The 21,018-nt window shown below is 29.8% G+C and overlaps 1 protein-coding gene and 2 long non-coding RNA genes across 3 annotated transcripts; 1 reads left to right on the forward strand and 2 right to left on the reverse strand.

Annotated features, from left to right (window-relative positions):
* Positions 1 to 2,132: 2,132 nt before the first annotated feature.
* On the reverse strand, positions 2,133 to 2,638 carry LOC108328827 (uncharacterized). Its single transcript, XR_001832156.1, has 2 exons — positions 2,532 to 2,638; positions 2,133 to 2,397 (listed from the first exon to the last, which is right to left on the reverse strand). It is a non-coding gene; the product is annotated as an uncharacterized LOC108328827 (long non-coding RNA).
* Positions 2,639 to 6,126: 3,488 nt separating this feature from the next.
* Positions 6,127 to 6,642, reverse strand: LOC108328818 (uncharacterized). The gene is made up of 2 exons (XR_001832155.1): positions 6,542 to 6,642; positions 6,127 to 6,393 (listed from the first exon to the last, which is right to left on the reverse strand). It is a non-coding gene; the product is annotated as an uncharacterized LOC108328818 (long non-coding RNA).
* Positions 6,643 to 15,792: 9,150 nt separating this feature from the next.
* LOC108328490 (protein GLUTAMINE DUMPER 4) lies at positions 15,793 to 16,622 on the forward strand. Its single transcript, XM_017562364.2, has one exon. The coding sequence runs from the start codon at positions 15,817 to 15,819 to the stop codon at positions 16,411 to 16,413; it is 597 nt and encodes a 198-aa protein (XP_017417853.1). The 5' UTR covers positions 15,793 to 15,816; the 3' UTR covers positions 16,414 to 16,622.
* Positions 16,623 to 21,018: the final 4,396 nt, after the last annotated feature.

Raw genomic sequence — 21,018 nt, forward strand, 5'->3', positions numbered from 1 at the left:
TTCGTTTTTTTTTAAAACGAGACATATGGCCGCGGTTAGTTCTAGAACCGCGGCATATATTGGAGTCTTATGACGCGGTTGAACCGCGGCATATAGTGGAAATTTTATTTTATTTTTTTTAAAAAATGGATTTAGGCAGCGGTTCCCTCGACAACCGCAGCATATTCCGCAACCTATATGCCGCGGTTATAACCGCGGCATAAAGTCTCTGACTTACTACCGCGGCTGCATATGCCGCGGTTCTGAAACCGCGACGTATAGTGAAAATGAACCGCGGTAAAAGCCCCTCGCTGCACTAGTGAAGCCTATAAATATATAATTCATGTGTAAATAAAATAACTTTGATCTATCCTAAAAGAATAAAGACTTCTTTGAAAAAGATAGCGGACTTGAGCGTTAGAGTGTCTTCTGTAGGTCAACAACCCATCAGAATGGATTGCATTTTGAGACAGAACAAGAAAAAATGATTGACCTTCGGACCAATTCAATCGAAACAAATATTATTTAAATTCATGCATATGTATGTGAATATTAGTTATATATTGTGTGTAATATTGGTTATATAATATAATTTATACATTATATATATTTAATGAACAATATTATTTAGCAGTTATATTATTACTGATTGTATAGAATATTAGTTATATACGTTGTATTCAACAAATATAGTAAATATTTTATTTTATAAATATTGATAACATTAAATACTTTCATATTATCATTTTAAAAATAGTATAACTTTGGGTACTTTTTATCATTCATTTTATTATGCAAAATAATTTTATCAATTACTTTTTTTTTAAATCACGGATATCATAAATATTTATAGGTAGTGAACGGATTTTATTCGATAAAATGAGCAAAGTATAACAATTATCCATCTTTATCTTTTCTTGTCATTTTTAATTACTTCGTGTTAAGAATATTCATTTAATATTTTTATTTAAATTAATTAAAAAAATATTTTGTGAAATATTTTTCATACAAAAATAAAAATATATTTGATTACTATTTGAATTCAAATATTTAATATTCTGTTAATTTTTTTATATAAAAAATATGAATAAAATAAAAATAATAAATTTCTCCATATAATATATTTCTCATGTCTCTATATATTAAAAAAATCCTAAAATTTCCGACGGTTTATACCTATGACCTTGCTCTTATAAATATATCATTTCTCTTATTTTCACTTTCAAATTTTATTAATATAATTACATATGAAAAAATCATATGACTTTAGTTTGCAATAAAAAGTTATACTTCTTTTTATTAAAGGGTTTAAATATATTTTATGTAGGACAAAAGAGTAATGTTAAAATAAATTATTTACAATTTTTTGTTGAACTAAAATTGATAATTATAATTCACCGCACTAAACATAGGGTTGGCGTGAGCAATATCTTTAGACAAAGACGCGTTTTTCTATCCAAAATATCACCTTACTTTATCAAAAATAAATATAATATATAAAAGATGTGGCGTCTCGGAAGCTTATTCGTTTATTATTTACAACAAAATAAAGTTAGAGAATTTTTATTACATAAACAATTTCTAATGCCCTTTTATTTTTTTTACAAAGAAACTTTTTAATGGTTTGATATATATAAATATATATATATATATATATAAATATATAATCTTTTTTTTTTGTTAGTTAGTATTAGATTTATATTCTTAAAATATGACTCGAATGAGATCTAAATCCTATTATATAAAAAATTGTTGTGTTCTTTAGTCAAAAGCTTAAAGGAATTAAAGTAATAAGTTAATAGATATTGAATATAATATAATGTTTACTTTAATTCTAAAAATAATCACATTCCATTTTTATTGTGTACAAAGGTGGAGAAAAGTCTAAGAGAAAACAGTAAAATAAAGGCGGATATAATAAATTTATTTTATTTTATTTTTATAGTGGGAGACAAGTGAGCTGAATTCCACTTACCAATATTACCTCAATTAAGTTTCACACGATTTTCATTGGATCAGACATTGACTTACGATGTTTTTTCTTTTTGCTTTTTGATTGTTGTTCATATTATTCTTTTCAAATAACAAATATCAAATTAATCTGTTAAAGAACGTAAAAATAAAAAAAAATAAAAATGAAAAAGACAAAGAGGTAACAAAAGTAAAGATGTTTCTTAAAATTGAGAATTTAACATAAGATTTTCCGACACTTGTTTTAAGAAAAAATGTGTCAGTGTCCACAAACAACTTGACAAGTGCAATTGCGTTTGTTACTAGGAAGATTATCACAAGTACATTTCATAGGCGTAGCACTTGCTCCCAGTCTTGCAAGAAATTCGTCAAAACAACTTCTTCCTGAACTCCCCAATGGACATTGTCCATCAAAAACCATCGATTTTGGGCAAAATTTCCATTCTCCTGTTCATCACAACGTTAAAAAAAACAACATTAAAATTTAATTCCAATTACATACATTCATATTTTGTGACATAGAACATAATTCTAATAAATAAATAAAAAACAGAAATCATGATAATAAATAATAATTTTACCATAAGTTTGACTGAAGAGGACAAACAAAGCCATCACAACAAGAACACTACTTTGCAACTTGGTCATGGTGTTGGCTTTTACGAACTTTTCTTTGCTTTTGCTTTTGCTTTTTTGAAGTGATTCTATACTGTTGGGTGAAGTGCTATTTATATACATCTATAATGTAACGTCCCCTATTTTTATTAATTAATTATTATATATTCTTTCTTTATTTAATATTTTTCTTTTCAATTTAACAATACTTAAAATCAAACTACAATATGTATTAACTATAACAATTTAATATAGGTTAAATTTAAATAAATTAAATTTATACATAAACAACAATTTAATATATATTAATCACAAAAATTTAATTATTAATAGCAACAATATTCTGTATTAATAATAACAATAATTCACATTAATAGCACCACTAAATTCACATTAGCATCACCTATGATAGAAATAAAATATTTTTTTCTTGCAAGAAAAATTTATTTGCTTGAAAAAAAATAATCAAACATATAATAAAATTAATTTAAAGTCAACAAAATTAATTTCTTAATCTAAAATTCAACACAAAGATTTTACTACGTAAAAAAAATTCTGCTAATAATAACTACAATAGATAACAATCAAATTTGTTGCATGTTTTAAAAATATTTTCTCTCGAAATAATTTTCTTCTAAAACTACACCACTAACATAATTTCTTTTCCTTTTTTACTCTATTTTTTATATGTAAAGTCATATAGTAATCTTACTCAATATATCACACAACTTCATACCTAATAAAAATTAAATCTTAATAAACTCACATTATCACATATAATTTAACGTATCAAAATCATAGTATATATTCTTTGCCTTCAAAGAATTTACACCATAAATTCAAATCATCTGAAAAATCTTTAGAATATCATCACTAACTAACTATCAAGCTCAATAATGATATTTTTTATTTATCAAAATTTTATTTTCCTCTCTTAATTTATCTAATCATTCTAATTTATTCCTCTAATAACATGAATAATATTTTTCTTTAGATACCCAAAACCTCAATACAAAAATTATTCATACATTAACTAAATATTTTTCTTATATTTCATATGAATATCATTGTAAAAAGTATATTTTCTTGTTAAAAATAACAATATTTTCCTTTCTGCAATTCAAACCACGATCACAATATAATAAAAATATTTTAATGATGAATTATAAACATTTGACTAGCATTAAAATTGAACAAATTTAATTATTGATTACAAAATGCAAACATTAATATACATGTTGTTAAAAAATTTCTTCAAAAATTTAATTACTGATATTGACTTTCTTCATCTCCTCGGTCTCATAGTAACTGTAACCTTTATCATTTAAAAAATGCAATTTTGATTTCTGTTCCTACTTTTACGTGAAACGTCTTTTTTTATTTGTAATTATTCTTTTTAAATTAACTAGCGAAACACATGCGTTATTTTTATTACAGATAAGTAATAGTCTAAAAATATTAATTAATTAAATTTGAATAATTAATTACTTAAAAGAATGAAACAGAAAATTAAGTATTTTAGTTTAAAAAAATAGTTAAATTTATATAAACGGTCACATAAAAATAAAAATTATAATTTCTATTGATAAACGTACAACTAAAAATGAAATGTATACATTTGTTTAAAAAAAAATTAACTGTTTCTAATATACTCGTGAAACAACTTGAAAATGCGATAATTATGAAACGGAAATTAAACACATAAGACAAGATAGAATGGAAAGGTTACGTGATTTATTTTATTACTTATTTTTTTATTAATTATCATTTATGCTTCCAATGTGTTGTTTATTAATTTTCATTTATGGTTGGCAAAGTGTTGTTTATTAATTATCATTTATGGTATATAATTAATGTGTTATTTATTAATTATCATTTATGGTTTATAATCAATGTGTTGTTTATTAATTATCAAGCTGCCGTTTTAGCTTTTTTTTATTATTAAAGTTGATTGATGTTCGTAACGTAAAGTATTGTATTTTTTTTCTTCTTATCTCAGCCTCAAATTACTCTTTGTTCAAATAAAAATAACGTACTTAATAAAAAAAGTGAAAACGTTTTTAAAAATTATCAGCATGCTATTGTTTCTCTTTGTTATATGAAAACTTTAAATTGCAATCATTATATGATGAAGTTTAACTCATTCTATGATTGAAATAGTTTAAGGTCTAATAATATACTTTTTAAATTCAATTTAAAAATAATTTATTTTGTTTTTTTCGTTCAAGCCAATGGAAATATTTATTTGTCATTTATATTTTTAATACAATTTTAGTTGGAGTAATTATTACCTTTGTTTCCGTTTTCTTTAATTTTATTTCATGTGCTATTATATTTTCTTTATTTATTATCGTGGTTTTTTTCTTTCCATGCTAACTAAATTTAAAAAATTGTCTTAAAATTTTAAAAATAATAGATAAAAGTAAAAAATATTTTACTGAAAAGGGATAAGTAAAAATAGAACGTGAGAAATAGATATTAAAATAAAAATAAATATAGTTTTGTTTAAATAACATTCTTAAAATTCTCTGTAACATCTTTTTACCAAGTTTTGATTAACATGGTAAGAATTTTGTTTATACTATCAACAGTTGATATCGGTTGGTAACAAAAAAAAATATCGTTGATACCAATTTTTTTACTTTTTAATCAGAATTCTAAGAAAATTGTTTATTTTTTTATTTCTGAGTTCAACTTACAAATCTTAATAAAAAAATAGAATAAATTTTTCTTATTAAAATTTGTTTTTATTAAGTTTCTCTTACACGGTAAGAATTTTGTTTAATATCAATCGTTAATATCGGTTGGTAACAGAAAAAATTTTGTTGGTAAAACAAGTGATAGAGTTTTCTTCCTCTTCTTTCTCTTTTTTTTTTTTTATTCCTTGTTGTCGTGGGCAACATTGCTATCATTACTAATCTAGATCATTTTTCATCATTTAGATGTCATCATTTTCGTATTTATCTTAATCTCCTCTTCTTATTTTTTTTTCTTTTTATCAATCTCCCTTTAATATAATATAAAACTTTAATAAATTATTAAAAAATTTATCGCTCAAAATGTTAACCTTATCAAAAACTGAGATGATAAAGTACTAATGAAAATATCCAACGATAATATGATGATAGTTATTGACAATTTTTGTTGACGAATTTTATAGACTCATTTTTGATATAGAAGAAAACAAGTATTTTTTTACTTATATTAGGAGCTGTATTGTTATAAGAAAACAAATCTCAAATGCTTTAATTTTAAAAATAATTACAATTCGTTCTGTTAACGTTGAATGAAAATGAAAAGAAGCATAAGAGAAAACAGTAAAACTTGATATAATAACTTTTTTTTCTTATAGTGGGAGACAAGTGAGATCAATTGCACTGGTTACTTTGACCTAAGCTAGGTTTCACATTTTTCTCATTTAATTAGACATTAACATAAGATGTTTTTGTTATTATTTTTTATTGTCGCTGATTCTCTTCAAACAGCAAACATGAAATTAATTTGATAAAGAACCTTAAAATGGGAAATAAAAAAGCAAAATGAAGATGAAAGAAAGAGAAGTAAGAAATTGAAGACATTATTAAAATTCCCAATGTGTTACATAAGATCGGTGAACACTTATTGTTTTAAGGAGAGTGTCTTAGATCCCACAATTAACTTGACAAGTGCATTTGCGTAGGTTAAAAGAAATATTACTACAAGTGCAATTCTGGGGCATGGCACCTGCTCCTAGTCTTGCATGCATTTCTTCAGAGCATCCTCTTCCTGAAATACCCGATGGGCATTGCCCACCAAAATTCATTACTTTTGGGCAAAAATGGATTTCCCCTGTTCATCACAACATAACAAAAACATCAAAATTTTATTTCAAATTATCTGCATTCATATTTTGTGAACCAATGACAAAGAGCATGAACTCTCATAAAAAAAAATAAAAAAAAAAGCTAAAGAAGACGATGATAGGTAATAGCTTTACCATAAGTTTGGTGGAGGAGGGCAAACAAAGCCAAAACAATAAGGGCACTGCTTTGCAACTTGGTCATGGTTTTGACTTTTACAAAATTTTCTTGCTTTTACCTCTTTGAAGTGATTCAACATTGTTGTCTCTGAGGGATATTTATATACATTTATCATGACCAACACTGTAAAAAAGTTATATTTGTGGTGGTGGGGGTTTTAATATGACAAGCCTTAATTACGAGCATTAAAACAAAATCATATATGTGGTGGGGTTTTTAATATGACAATTCTTAATGACGAACACTACAAAAAATTTATATATGTGGTGGGGTTTTTAATATGATAATTGTTTAAAATTATTGTAATTTATACTATAATACGGTAATTTGATAACTTTCATAATTTGCATGAAATTATGAAAGAAAGAATAAGAAGAAAGAATAGAGAAAAAAGGAAAAATAAAATAAAAATAAGATAAGAGAAGAAGATAGATGACATAAGATTATATTTAATGCACATGTGCTGTATTTAATGCACATGTAGAGAATTTGAGAGAAAATGAAAGGATGGTTTTAAGAAGATCTAAATGTGATTTGAGATTAAAAGTTTTTATATGATATGAATATGATGATAGATTAAAAAATGTTTTAATAGATAAAATTAAATGATTAATATTTTATCTTTGATGACAAATGTAATATAAATTTAAATATAAATAGTAAAAAATATATTAAAATGAATACTTTTTAATCTTTTTTATGAAAAATTCATTCTAAATTAGACTTCAAACTTTTTCACTTCATTTGGTTGATTTTTTTTCTTGTTGAAGATAGAATGCTATAATTTTTGAAAACTTATAATATCTCTTATTAAATCTAAACAAAAATTATTAGGAGAAAAAAAACACATATTTGATGGGTTAAATTGTTATTTAATTCTCCATATATTTTATTGTTTATTGATAGAACGTTGTTGTATGGTCATACTTTCTAGTAGAAGTGGGCAAAATTAACTTAGCTGCATTAAATTATTACACAAATACACTATATTAAACCAAAAAACTTGATATGTTTATAATAAAAACTCAAATGTACTATTTTATAGTTCAATTTTAAAACACTAAATCTTTAAAGTTATAGTTCAGTTAACTATTCATTAATTTAAAACTAATTCGTTTTATACTTTTTACTCGTTTGATAATTTCTAAAGTTACAGTTCAATTTGGTTGTATTGACTATTTGAGGTCGTATCAGCCAAATTATACTCATTTTCAACCATGGCCAACTCAATCGATTTCGATCAATTTCAAACAAGACCAACTCAACTAAGTTTTGCTCGTGGTTGTCCCAACCGAATTCGGGGTTTCAACCTACCACTACCTTGAATGGAATCAGACATTGAATTATAGTAATAAGTAGAAGAAACAAAATCGACAACTCCAATTCCTACACGCGGTGAGTGAAACCCAATGACTCTAACAATGATTTAGCTTTTAACATGGCTTGTTGAACCCTAGCTCTTCTCCATCTTTTCAACACTTGTTTGATCTCGACCCCTTTTTGATTCCGATTTAATCCAATCCAATGGAAGAGACATTCTCTACTTTATTCCTTCTCGACATAAAAGACTGTGTCATAAGTAAGAACACATTAAGACCAATGAGTGACACCAAGAACCATGATTCCACTATCAACACATATGAAATCGATTCTAGCCTCCAACATCAAACCCATGGAATCAATTGCAACTCTAATATAATCAATTTCATCCTCCTTTCTTCACACAACAAACATATTCCAACCTCCCTTTAATAAATGAAGAGATTGTGTTGTTTGAATCTTGAGACAAGTGTTTAGTGATATGTTGAATGTTCATGGCATAATATGATTAAATGTTTCTTGTAAATAATCTAGATAGTTATGTATGATATGCTTGAGATATTAAAGAGTTAAAAATGTTTGACATGAAATTTATATTATTTGAGTGAATAGATTTTGAATGAGTTATGATATATATTGTATCAATGAAAAGTTAAAATATTTGAATTGAATCAAATTGGTTCAAGTTGTTGTTTTGTAGAAAAGTATCTCAATTTGAATCAATTAGATCTTTCAATACATTTTTCAAAATTTCTAGATCATGCAAAATTCTCATTGAATGAAATTCAATTAATTGAAAACCCAATTTTTTTGGTCGTTAGGTGAGTCAAATTCATTATGTGAGCTATTTAAATATAAATCTTCAATGATTTTGTTGTTGAGCAAACCAACTCTTACTGGATAAAATTTAATTAATTGAAAATATGAGAGTTTTTTTCTTTGTGCAAGTATTCTTGCTCAATGAGTTTGTTTTTCTAATATCTCCTAGTGTAGTAATCACTCAACAAATACTTTAGTAGTTAGGTGAGAAGAATTTTCCCTGGGTGACTAAAATTCGCTAGACATTTTCAAGGTTTTGGTTGGACAAGCAAAATCGTAATTGGATGAATTTTTACATATGATTAATTCTCTAGGCGAACCAAGTGTTGGATGAGCAAAAAGTGTTTCTTATAACTACAAAAAACACGTTTTTAAATATTTCTAAATGTTGATTTTTATTTATCTTTCATTATTGTCATGTTTTAATATTGTTATAAGGTAATGAATGATGAATTTTAATGTATTTCCCTTTAAATTGAATTAGATGAATATGAATGAATGGAAATATAAGATGGTATGATAGTGTATGACATGTGGTGTCTTTTGAACATAGTCATCTTTAAGAAGTATAGTTAAAACAGATCACTTTATACAAAATATGATGGGAAGTTTTAGTGGGGAAGAATGAGTTTGACTTTTAAGGTTGGTAAAGTTTTAAGAGTTCCAAGTATTTGACCTACCAATGTGTCTGAAGCAGACGTTAGCATGAATGTTGACATGAGCTTACTGTTTAGCAGATGTGGCCACTAGGTCTCCATAGTAACAAAACATGTCTCCATGTTAATTTCCCCACCACCACAAAATTAAACGTGCCACAATAAATACCCACACGTGTCAATCACACCACCTCTCCTCGCATTATTTAAAACTATTTCAACACCAATTATCAATCTTTTATTCATACACTACTATCATTTTTATAATCAACAATGAAATTTTGTTAGACAAAAATCATTTTATTGGTAAAATTAAATTTATTGACAAAACAGATGTTAGAATTTCATGATAAAAGTATTTGTGGATAATAATGTGTTGGTGAGATTTAATAGTAATATCACTTCATAAATTTAAATTTATATTATTGATGAATATTATTATTGTTAGATTTGTTTTTGTTAAATTCTGTTGATAATTAATTTATAATTTTTATTATTGATAGATTTGTTCATTAGTTAAATTTTATGGGTAAAATAATGTTAAATCTTTCATTTTGGATTTTGACGTGTATCAATAAAATTGGTTAGTAATTATATGTTTTAAATTTTTTTAGCAAAATTTATTGATAATTTAAAATTATTACTGATTTTCATCGATGATTCTATAGAATGTCAAAATTTTTACAAAGTCTCATGAAATTTTTTAATAAGTTAAGTAAAGATAGATGATAAAAAGAATAGAACAAGAAAAGAAGAAAGAGGAAGAGAAAAAGTCAAAACTAGTAGTGGTAATAAGTGCGACAATAATAGTGTTGATCGAATGTGGAAGAAAAGGAAGAAAAAAAGAAAGAAAAGAAGAGAAGTGGGAAAAGACAAACACAATGAAGACAAATACCTAATTGTGATATTTATGACGAATTTTATGAACAGCCAAAATCTTTCAATAATAATTAATAACAAATAATTCATCGATAGTTATCAATTGATATTTATTAAGTGATTTCTAATATTTGGTATAATTCCTAACAAAATTTTAGATGATCAATAAAGTTTATGTATGAGTATTTTATCAATTGAATTTTATAGTCAATAAACTTAAATTAATAACGGATTTTTGTTGTTAGTAATGGATTTTTCCCATTGGTAGGTAGTGGGAATTTTAAAATTTGTAAAAAAATTATTTCTTAAAAATGTAAAGTAAATACCGAAAATAGAAAGAAAAAATAGAGAGACAAACCCCGTTTAAAATGTGGTGGAGGCTAGTCCACGCCTCAAAGATTCCTTTGAAGGCTAATGCTTTTCAAATTTTATTTCCAAAGCTTTAATTAGATATAGCACTTTTTTTCTTCTACCACAAATGGTGGGTTTAAACTAAGTAAATGTGCATTTAAACTTATAATAGGACTCCTAAAAAGTATGATACCCCTAATAAAAGGAAATGTGTACGAGTAAAGATATATAAAATATATGCGTGTATTACAAGTTATCTTTGCTCACTTTTTTTTTTGAAATATAACATTACTTTCCTAATAAAAATATATATTTTTAATTTGTCCCATTATAAGATTAAGTTTCAAGGTAAACTTTCACATGCAGTTCAAACATATATTCTTTACTCCAAAAGGATGAATTTGGCCTTAATCATCATATTCTAAAAGATTAACGAATGATATATGTATATTGTAACGTCCCGGCAACTCACAGGGACCGTTGACTGCCCCCACAGATCACCACCAGGCTTTCCAGTGTGTTTTGTCCTCACTCGCACACTTTCCGGGAAAAGTTCCCGGAAGGTCACCCATCCCAGAATTGCTCCAGGCTAAACACGCTTAACCATGGAGTTCTTATGAGTCAGGCTACCGAAAAGCAAATGCATTTTGGTGATATGAGTAGTCAAATCAATTCCTTTAAGCTATCCTTCAACTGTATAGTCCCATACCTATACAGTCTCCAAATCCCTCTCATTCCAGTGTATGTCCGATTCGTCCATGTACCCCTTCCACCCGAAGCTGCCAGGAGCCGCTCCTTGTCTGTGCCCCTGCACCATGCTTCTTGCACCGGCGTCACTCCCCGCCCTCGTCTCCGTGCCCGGGTGTCACATATATTAGTATTGTTCCTAAATATGACATAAAAATGAATTCAAAAAATAGTTCATTACTATTGTTATATTAAATTTGTTATAGTATATGAAAATATATTTATTCATCCTTTTTAATTATTAAGAATCTTTGCTATTTATAAGTTTATTGAAAGAATATGTTGTTAGAGATATTATTACAACATATATATTTTAAAAAAATGTTCAATCAAACCTTAAGATACATGTTTGTATCATATATGGAACAAGTTAAATTAATGTTTATAAAACTTAATATACTTATTTTTGAACTTTATATTAATGGTAAATTATCTAAAATTAAACCCATAAACATGATGAAATCAAGTGCTAAAAATAAGTCATGATGGAGTGAAGCTAAACCCTAATGTAAGCAAGCATTTCCACCCTAGGACAAATATAAGTAAATGGTTATGATTGATAGTTAGAAACTTTTTTAAATAAGATAAAGCAACAAGAACCACTTCAAATTTATTAACGTAAGAGTCAACTGCATTATTCTCCATTTTCACATTCACAGTGACAGTAAATTAACAGTTCCTGCTGTCATCTCCACTTCAGAAGCTCACTACTATCGATGACTTTTCTTTTGTGGTGTTATTATTACCACAAAAAATTGATATTTTCAAATAGTAAAATATATAGAATTTACCATACTTATACTGCACTATTATAATATATGGGAGGTGATATTTTAACAACATCAAACAAAAAAACATTTATTTAACATCTTAAAATAATAATATTTGTTTATGTAAAGTTGTGTAGAATTGAGAGATATACATTTTTGACATAGTCTTTTTGTTTTTTTATATGTGGACCACTTGTTATTTTATTTTAATTCCGAACTAAGAAAACTTGAAAACTCTTATGTTCAAGTTAGATGTTATTCAATGAATTTTTGTCGTAATTGAGTATTTTCAGAATTAAACAAATTTATACAGAAATAATATTTATTTTAATTTTAATTTAAAATTTTATTATACATTATAATATTATTAACGTAATTTAATATAACTTATTGGAAAAATCTAAATGTGATAGGAAAGTTTTTATTTAAATCAAGTCGAGAAATTATAAAAAAAAGACTGCACTTAAATCAAAATTTTAAAGTATTTATCACTTTAAATTATTCAATTATTTTATATTGAAAGTGATACTTCTCATTTATACTTACTCTCCCACAATCATATTTCTGCAATTAATTATTCAGTGGAAGAAGTCAGAATATGCTCACACAGCCATCGTATATGCTGAGGCCAGACAGCTTCCTTTCTAGTTAGGTGGTAGGTATCATAACATTTTAATTAGTCAAACTTATTTATTTATATTACATAAGCTATAATAATTAACATTTTTTTCTATTAAATACCCACATTAACTTTATATTTCAAAATTATTTTACATTTATTCTGTATCCAAAATCACATGGGTGAATTTAAATTTCACATTAAATATAAATCAGAACATTCTAAGTTTTAAATTAAAAGTGACGTATAGGATGAATTGACACCAGTTTTAATGTCTACAAGACAACAGTCTTAATTAACGAGTTATGTAATAATCCATGTTCTATCAGTCTTAGAAAAGCAATTGAATTTTGTTCCAATTTGGTGTGTGTGGGTTGGTGGACGCGAGAAATGGGAAACGTGAAGATGTTATTACTTTTGTTTTTTAATACAATTATGAAGCATTAATGAGTCAGAAACGAAGTGGAGGCAATTAGAACACGATTTTCTTCACCTTTTTCTTCGAGAATTAAAGATAAAATATTTTCCCACTAATGATGTTGGGTTTGGAAAGGAAACTTTGACAGACATAATAAATTAGGTTGCAACATAGAAAATGTTATCCATCTCTCTCTCTTCAGATCAATGGGCTACTTCACATGATGCATGCTTCTTTCAGTGGGTTACATTTCTCTGTACAACCTTTTCATTTCATTGTGGCCACCCAACTCTCAATATCTATGGCTCAAACAAGCCCTAATCCATTATAGGAAGTTTCATAAAAAGAAAAGAAGTTATAGAGAGAGAAAAAATATATATTTATGGTTTTGACACTAATTCAATAATAGAAAGGGTTGGATCGTGTATGGATAATGTGTATTTCTAACCTGATCCGCAAAATAAAAACACAACTTGTAATTGGGATACCTATTTAAAAAAAACTCATAGATATTTTAAAATTTACGGATACATGTAAATATTAAAAAATATGTTTTTTATATATTTTTAAAATAAAATTACATTATATATATATATATATATATATATATATATATATATATATAATTTAAAATAAATTAAAATTTAATTTAAATTAAATTTAATCTAATAAAATATAATTTAAATTAAATAAAATATAAATATTTTTTTTGCAGATAACGAGTATCCGCGGATCGGATAGTATAATACTCACACCAAACCTGTTTATAAATGAATATTAAACTATCTAATACCTGTAATTTGAGAATAATAAATATTCGCGAGTAGCAATTATCTTGTCTGCGAGTACTCATGAATGCACAAATTTTTTTTGGCATCCCTAATAAATACGATTAGATAAAAAGAAAGTTAATTCAGATTCTGTCATTTTATTTTCTTATAAAAAATATGGACTATATTATGTTAACAATTTTTTTTAACAATTTTTTGATAATAAAATATGTGTCACTATTTTATTAGTTCGTATATTTGAAATTATCAATCACGAGCTACCTTATAGACTATTGTAAAAAAGTTATAAAAAAGAATTGTTAAAATAACATTTTCCAAAAAAAATATCTGTACATTTAATGGTGGGCCAATTTCTACAGTTGCAGAAGCAAAGGAACAGGAATTTCCTTTTCTCATATCGAAATTTTTTATTTGATTTTTACTTTTTGGTTTGAAATTGGATTGTCCACTACAAGAAAAGGTTTATTTAATTTAGTCTTTAGAGGTTGAAAGGGTGGGCAAAGCCTTAAGCATATAACGTCATCTCTGATATTCTTCATCAAGAAAACCTGAATTTTAGAGAAAAGAAAAGTGATGAAAATCCAAATTATGAAGGGAATAGAGATTGCAAGTATCTAATTCTGCACCCTTTCATCTAATGAAGTGTGACACTTATATCAAACAACCATTCATGGCAATACTTTATAGCATTGCAAATATGTTGCTTTATTTCAACATTTTTATTTACAAAACACATGCTTTATTTCAGCATCAAGAATCACATGGTTCCTATGTTTAAAGTTGGTAGTGGAACATTTTCACGATAATGAAACTTCAGGGAAGAAGCAAAACAGTGTCATTCTTACAACTTGGACCACATTCTGGCCCTTGTTTTTGCCAAATTCATGAACTGTTCTTGTTTTTCTCGATTTTTCGCATGATTATTGGCCACACAAACATTCACCATCAGTTCAAGAGGATGTTCTGTTTACGTCAACTCTGTAACTAGCATCGCGAGCTTGTGTCATCGTTCAGTACACAGAATATCACTGATTTGGATTGGGTTTGGACTGAAATCTGAAAGCCAATTTCAATCTGATAACAAATATTAATACATTACAAAATGAAAATATCTTTTGGATTATACGGTATAATAGTTCAATCACTCATAGATCAAGCGATTGACCATCCAACAACAAAACCATATGTAATAAAATGATATATTAGTTTATATATTGTTTCGTTGTTGGAATCATTCATTCTATAACTGATTGATCGGATGATCATAATTACACAAGTTTTTTTATTTTTGATCCAAACATAAAAATAAATTACCAGACTCTTCACATGAGGAGTTGCAGTGCCATTAACCATAATTTGGCTAAAGAAGCACTGTCAACCATTTATAGAAAAATAAAACATGGCTTGCATGTGAGTAGGAAAAGACAATAGGAAAAAACTGTGGTGAAATTTTATTGCTTTTGGCAAATTTTCTTTCTCTCTTTTTCATTTTCTTTCATTTCTTTAATTTAGTTAAACTCGTTTAATTACTACTCACTGCAGTAAAATTCTTAGATTTCGAAAGATACAATATCAGCAGCTCTACTTGTGAAGGAATTTGAGAGCATATTCATGTTGAGGAGTATTTGTATGCTAAATTTTACTTGATTTTGATTTCACATCACACCAAAAGAAACATAAATCAAAAGATTTTCTAATGAAAAGCAGCAGCACAGACATATCCATTGGCCAACACCAAAGTTTGTCATGAAGCAATAAGACACTGTTAAACAGTAATATATAATCTTAGTACTTATCCCATAATAATATCACGCACTTCTGAAATCACAGACAAATAATGTAATTATTTCACTCCTCATCACATGATCTCCATGAAGCATCTACCCAAGCACAAAAGGGAATCTTCCATAATGCCAAAAGGGTACTTTTGTAAATCAAAATTCATCATTTCTGCTATAAATTTCAGAGCCACCACCACACTTCATTTCACTGCCATCCACAGAGAGAGAGAGAAGAGTAACATAGAGAGAAAAATGAGGCCAATAAACACTGTATCATCATCATCACCACCACCACCAGGAAGTGTTACAGGAATTAAAATATGGAAGTCACCAATTCCTTACTTGTTTGGAGGCTTAGCATTAATGCTGGCTCTGATATCTGTGTCATTGGTCATCCTTGTTTGCTCCTACAGAAAACGTGATTCTTCTCCTGAGTCATCATCATCATCGTCTGAAGCTGAAAACATGAAATCACAGCCAATGACCAAGATCTTATACACAAACTCAGAGCCTGAGGTTGTTGTCATTATGGCTGGCGACCACAATCCCACATATCTTGCCAAACCAAGCACCACTTCTTCTTCTGCTTCTTCTTCAGTCTACTGCACTTGTGGTGCTCAATCTCAACCTGAACCTGAATCTCAACCAAGCCCTTCATCAACCTCATCCACTGAGTGAAGGCTAGCAGATCAATAACACCTCAGGGTCAGCAAGTTTTGCGACACTTCTCTTCCTTTTCAATTTCATGTTCCAGTGGTTTTGTGAGAGCACTGAATGTGATCACTGAAGATGAGTGTTTCCTTTTGAGAATTTTGTTTTTTTTTTTTCATAATGAAAGGATCTCCGGCTTAGTAGACTTTATATCGATACATATATTTTGCCACTGATTAAGCTTTTCATTTTCTTTTCTTGAACATTCATAAGGTTTTAAAAAGTAGAACACGACCAACGATTCCACCACAAGACTACGTTTTTAGGGTGTTAAAATGAAACCGTGACTATGTTTTGAAACCTTGTCTACCATGAAACATTGAAAGTGAAAACAAGAAACCATATACAACAATCGCACTCAAAAGAGGAACAAAAATGGTTTTTTTCATATTCTTTTGTAATGCTATGTTGAGATCATGCATTGGAATTGCATTCTGTTGAACACGATCCATGAGTTAAAAAAAAAGGGTATATGGGCATGTCACTTAACACAAAAGAAATCGTTTTATCTGTTAGCTAAGCTTTCTTTTCTTTTCTTTCTCTGCACCTTTTTCTTTTGTGTTTGGATTTAGCATATATGTGATTCTATTTGTTTGAGTTAAAGTTCTGAGAGGAGAACGAGGGATGCCAAGAAACGCAGTAGTGTGTAGTTGGACACCATAGCCAGAAGAATAAAGTGGGGCATCACCTGTATAAAAACCGAATACAAACAATCTTCAGTGCTCTTTTATTAAAATGAACATTCCAAATACAATATCTACAGATAAAAAGAGAGAATAACTTTTGCTGGGTTCATTATAAAGTCATAACAAATATAAAACTACAACTTTTTTTTCTTTCATCCCTTTTTCTTTGTCACAAAGTCATCACAAAATAAGTTAAACTCAAGATTAACTTGAACCAACAATTAACGTTGACATATTACATATCTCATTCCAATACATTTTTAACACCCAAACACCTCAATTTGAAAGATGTTGGGAATAAGTTAAATCAACCTTCTATAAAATACTATAAACATAGTTTTTGAAGTGAGTTAAAAAATAGGATTAAATATGTTTTGGAGTGTAGGGTTGAGGTCGGCTCCCACAAACACTATCTTGTTCCAAAGTTTTCAAACACTGTCTTTCGCTTCTTGTTTTTAGTCGTCCAACACCGTTCATAGGACATTTACGGAATATGTTTTGATTTCAAAGTCACGACAAATTCGATAATTTAGTTATTTAATACGTATTAAATGCGATTATTTACTTCTTTATTTTGTATTTAAAGATTTCAGAGGATATCTGTAACATCCCAATAAATAGTAATTACCATTAATTAGAATTAATTACAATTAACAGTAAACAGTCAACAGTTTTTACAGCTAAACAAGAACACAAGCCGAACGGCTAGGAGTACAGCGTTACAACGTCGAGTCCCAAAAATAGCGAACGCTAACAACGAACGGTTTTACAACATAAGTAACCGAACGTCCTAAAACATAAACAAAACTATTAACAACTACAAAAACGAACGATCTACTGCTCGGCCTTAACTTCCACTTCGACTAGGTTGGCGTCCTCCAAATTTTCTTCTTCCAGCATAGCCTCAAGTGGCGCCTCTCCATCTGCTCACATCCACAACGGATGATCATTGCATTGACAAGACGGACGTACATCAACAGTAGACAACACAAGGAATTGCAAGGGTAAGCTTAGGTAATTTAATTCATACATATCACATACAATTTAACATACGAATTTAACACACAAGACATGCATCAATACATCAAAGCATAATATAATTCATCCAAAACTCTCCTAAGACCGACCGTCCGGACTGTGTGAATCCATGTAACCGCAGGCGTTCATGCACCCGGTTGGTGTAGTAACTGGGACCCTCATCAGCTGCCAACCGAGGTTAACCCTATCAGCCTCAAAGTACTCAATAGGGCTAGGGCCTCCTGCCATTCCCACGCATGACCTACTCTCCTCTACATGAGAAGAGCACTCACGGAATATCAGGATGATCAGCCATCAGCGATTTTACCATGGTCACACTTTACAACTCATCATAATCATTCATAGAGACGTTCCTCCTTGGAACGCTCGTTCAAATTCCAAAATCATAATCTCATCTCATATATGGTTCGCACACTTCATAATTCACTCAACATCACACTTTCATTCTTAGTTACACTTCTTTAAAAAGACGAACGTTAATTAACTGTATAAACGAACGCTATTTAAGATCGGGACGAACGCTATTTAGAAGTCAGGACGAACGCTATTTGTGATCGGGACGAACGCTATTTAGAATCAGGACGAACGCTTTCAAAAATCAATAATTATTCAATTTGCACGATCGCTGGATAGGAGACCTTGCGCGATTTAGAACGGACGCTCGTTATAAGGCCGAGCGCTATTTCGGACGAACGCTTGGTAGAATACCGTACGCCGTTTAAGACGAACGCTCGACATAAGATCGAACGCTACCAAAGACGAACGCTCGACATAAGGTCGAACGCTATCAAAGACGAACGCTCGACATAAGGTCGAACGCTATCAAAGACGCACGCTCGACATAAGGTCGAACGCTACCAAAGACGCACGCTCGACATGAGGTCGAACGCTACCAAAGACGCATGCTCGACATAAGGTCGAACGCTATTTATCATTTATCTTTTTTTTTTTTAAACGAACGTTCGGTCTATGACCGAACGCCACTTAGGACGAACACTCAATTAGCATTTCAAATGGGGACGCTCGTTCTAAGACAGAATACTTTCCAAAAGAAAGAATTTAACTCTAATTCAAATTTAGAGAAGACGAACGGTATATGACCGTACAAGGACGAGCGTAATTGTTCAATCAGAGAAAATGATGTTGTTCCAGATTTTTCAGTTTACAATGACTTTACAGATTTCATACGATTCATAACTTATGATTTTTCTCCACCATAAATCTCATACATTACAGAATTCATATTATCATTTCATCTCATACAGAATTCAATCATATTCCAGATCATACGTTTCATTCTCAACATACAGTGCAACCAATCTTACAAATATACATCCAGTACAACAACAGAGTTCGTTCACGCATGCTTAAACCATCAAACATTTCATACATTTCAGACATCCAGTATACTTCAGGCATTTCATAAACATCAACAAGTATTAAATTAAATTACTAAAGCTTCCCTTACCTGGTCTAGCAGTGAACTTCAAATTGCTAGGGTTTCACTCGTTCTCTCACAGCTTTCTATCCAGAAGTTTACTCAACAATTTCCACTTAATCTAATACACCAGAATCGTAGACAGATCAGACCCCTAACCCACGCATGCAACCAGAATTTTGGTTCGCATTAACTGAATGGACGAAGTGCAGAGATGAGAACTTACCAGTTACAGAATTCTAACGTGTTCGGTTCAAACGAAAGCTCCAGACACCGTGAATGATCCTACGGTTTCTGAAATGGAAGTAGAGATGCTGGTGGTGAGTGATCTTAGAGAGAAGATGAAAAGAGTTTAGAGAGAAAATGGAGAAAAGAAATGGCCAGAGTTTCGTGGAGAAGAAGATGAATGCAGAAATGAGAGAAAGTGTTTTGCAGAGAAATCATTTCTCTCCCACGTCAAACGGCCATGCAACTCACGCCCTGCCACCTGGTTTTCCACTACCGCTTTTAGAAGCTTCTGACGTGACAGAATGGCGTCAGCGCATGCAGAATGCAGAGAGCGTTCCCGCAGGACGAACGTCCATTCTCTGCACGCCACTTGTTTTCCACCAACGTTTTTTGGACGTTCCCTCAGTGACACATGGCCGGCGCATGCAGAGTGGGTTTTGACGTGGCACAGTGAATTAAATGGGGTTCAGAGTGTGTGATTAAAGCGCTTAATTATTCAGGTTCTCACAATCCCCCTAACTACAAAAATTTTCGTCCTCGAAAATTCTAGGGCTTACCAGGGAACAATTGAGGGTATAGCTCCTTCATGGCCTCTGCAACCTCCCATGTTGAGTCGCCAGTCTTCGCGTCCCACACCACTTTCACAAGACGAACGTCCTTTCCTTTGTAGAGTCTGGTGCGGCTGTCTTCAATGCAGACTGGTTGTATCTCCAGCGTTCGGTCTGGGCGAAGTTGGACATCTTCCAACTCCAGCACGTGTGATGGATCGGCTACATACTTCCGGAGCTGAGAAACGTGAAAGACTGGATGTAGGTTGGACAGTTGAGGTGGTAAAGCTAGTTCATACGCAACTGATCCAATCTTCTTCAGAATTTGATAAGGCCCTACGAACTTGGGTGAAAGCTTCTTTGGACGAAGGACTCTTCCCACTCCAGTGATTGGATTCAACCTGAGAAACACATGATCTCCAGCAGCGAACTCCAAGGGTCTTCTCCTCTTATCAGCATAGGATTTCTGCCTGCTTTGAGACGTCTTTAACCGTTCTTGGATCAGTTTCACCTTCTCGGTCGTTTGCTGGATTAATTCTGGTCCAGTCAAAACGTTCTCGCCTTCTTGGAACCAACACAAAGGTGTTCGACACTTCCTTCCATAGAGAGCTTCAAACGGAGCCATTCCTATGCT

Source organism: Vigna angularis, chromosome 2, assembly GCF_016808095.1.
Source record: "Vigna angularis cultivar LongXiaoDou No.4 chromosome 2, ASM1680809v1, whole genome shotgun sequence".
NCBI lineage: Eukaryota > Viridiplantae > Streptophyta > Magnoliopsida > Fabales > Fabaceae > Vigna > Vigna angularis.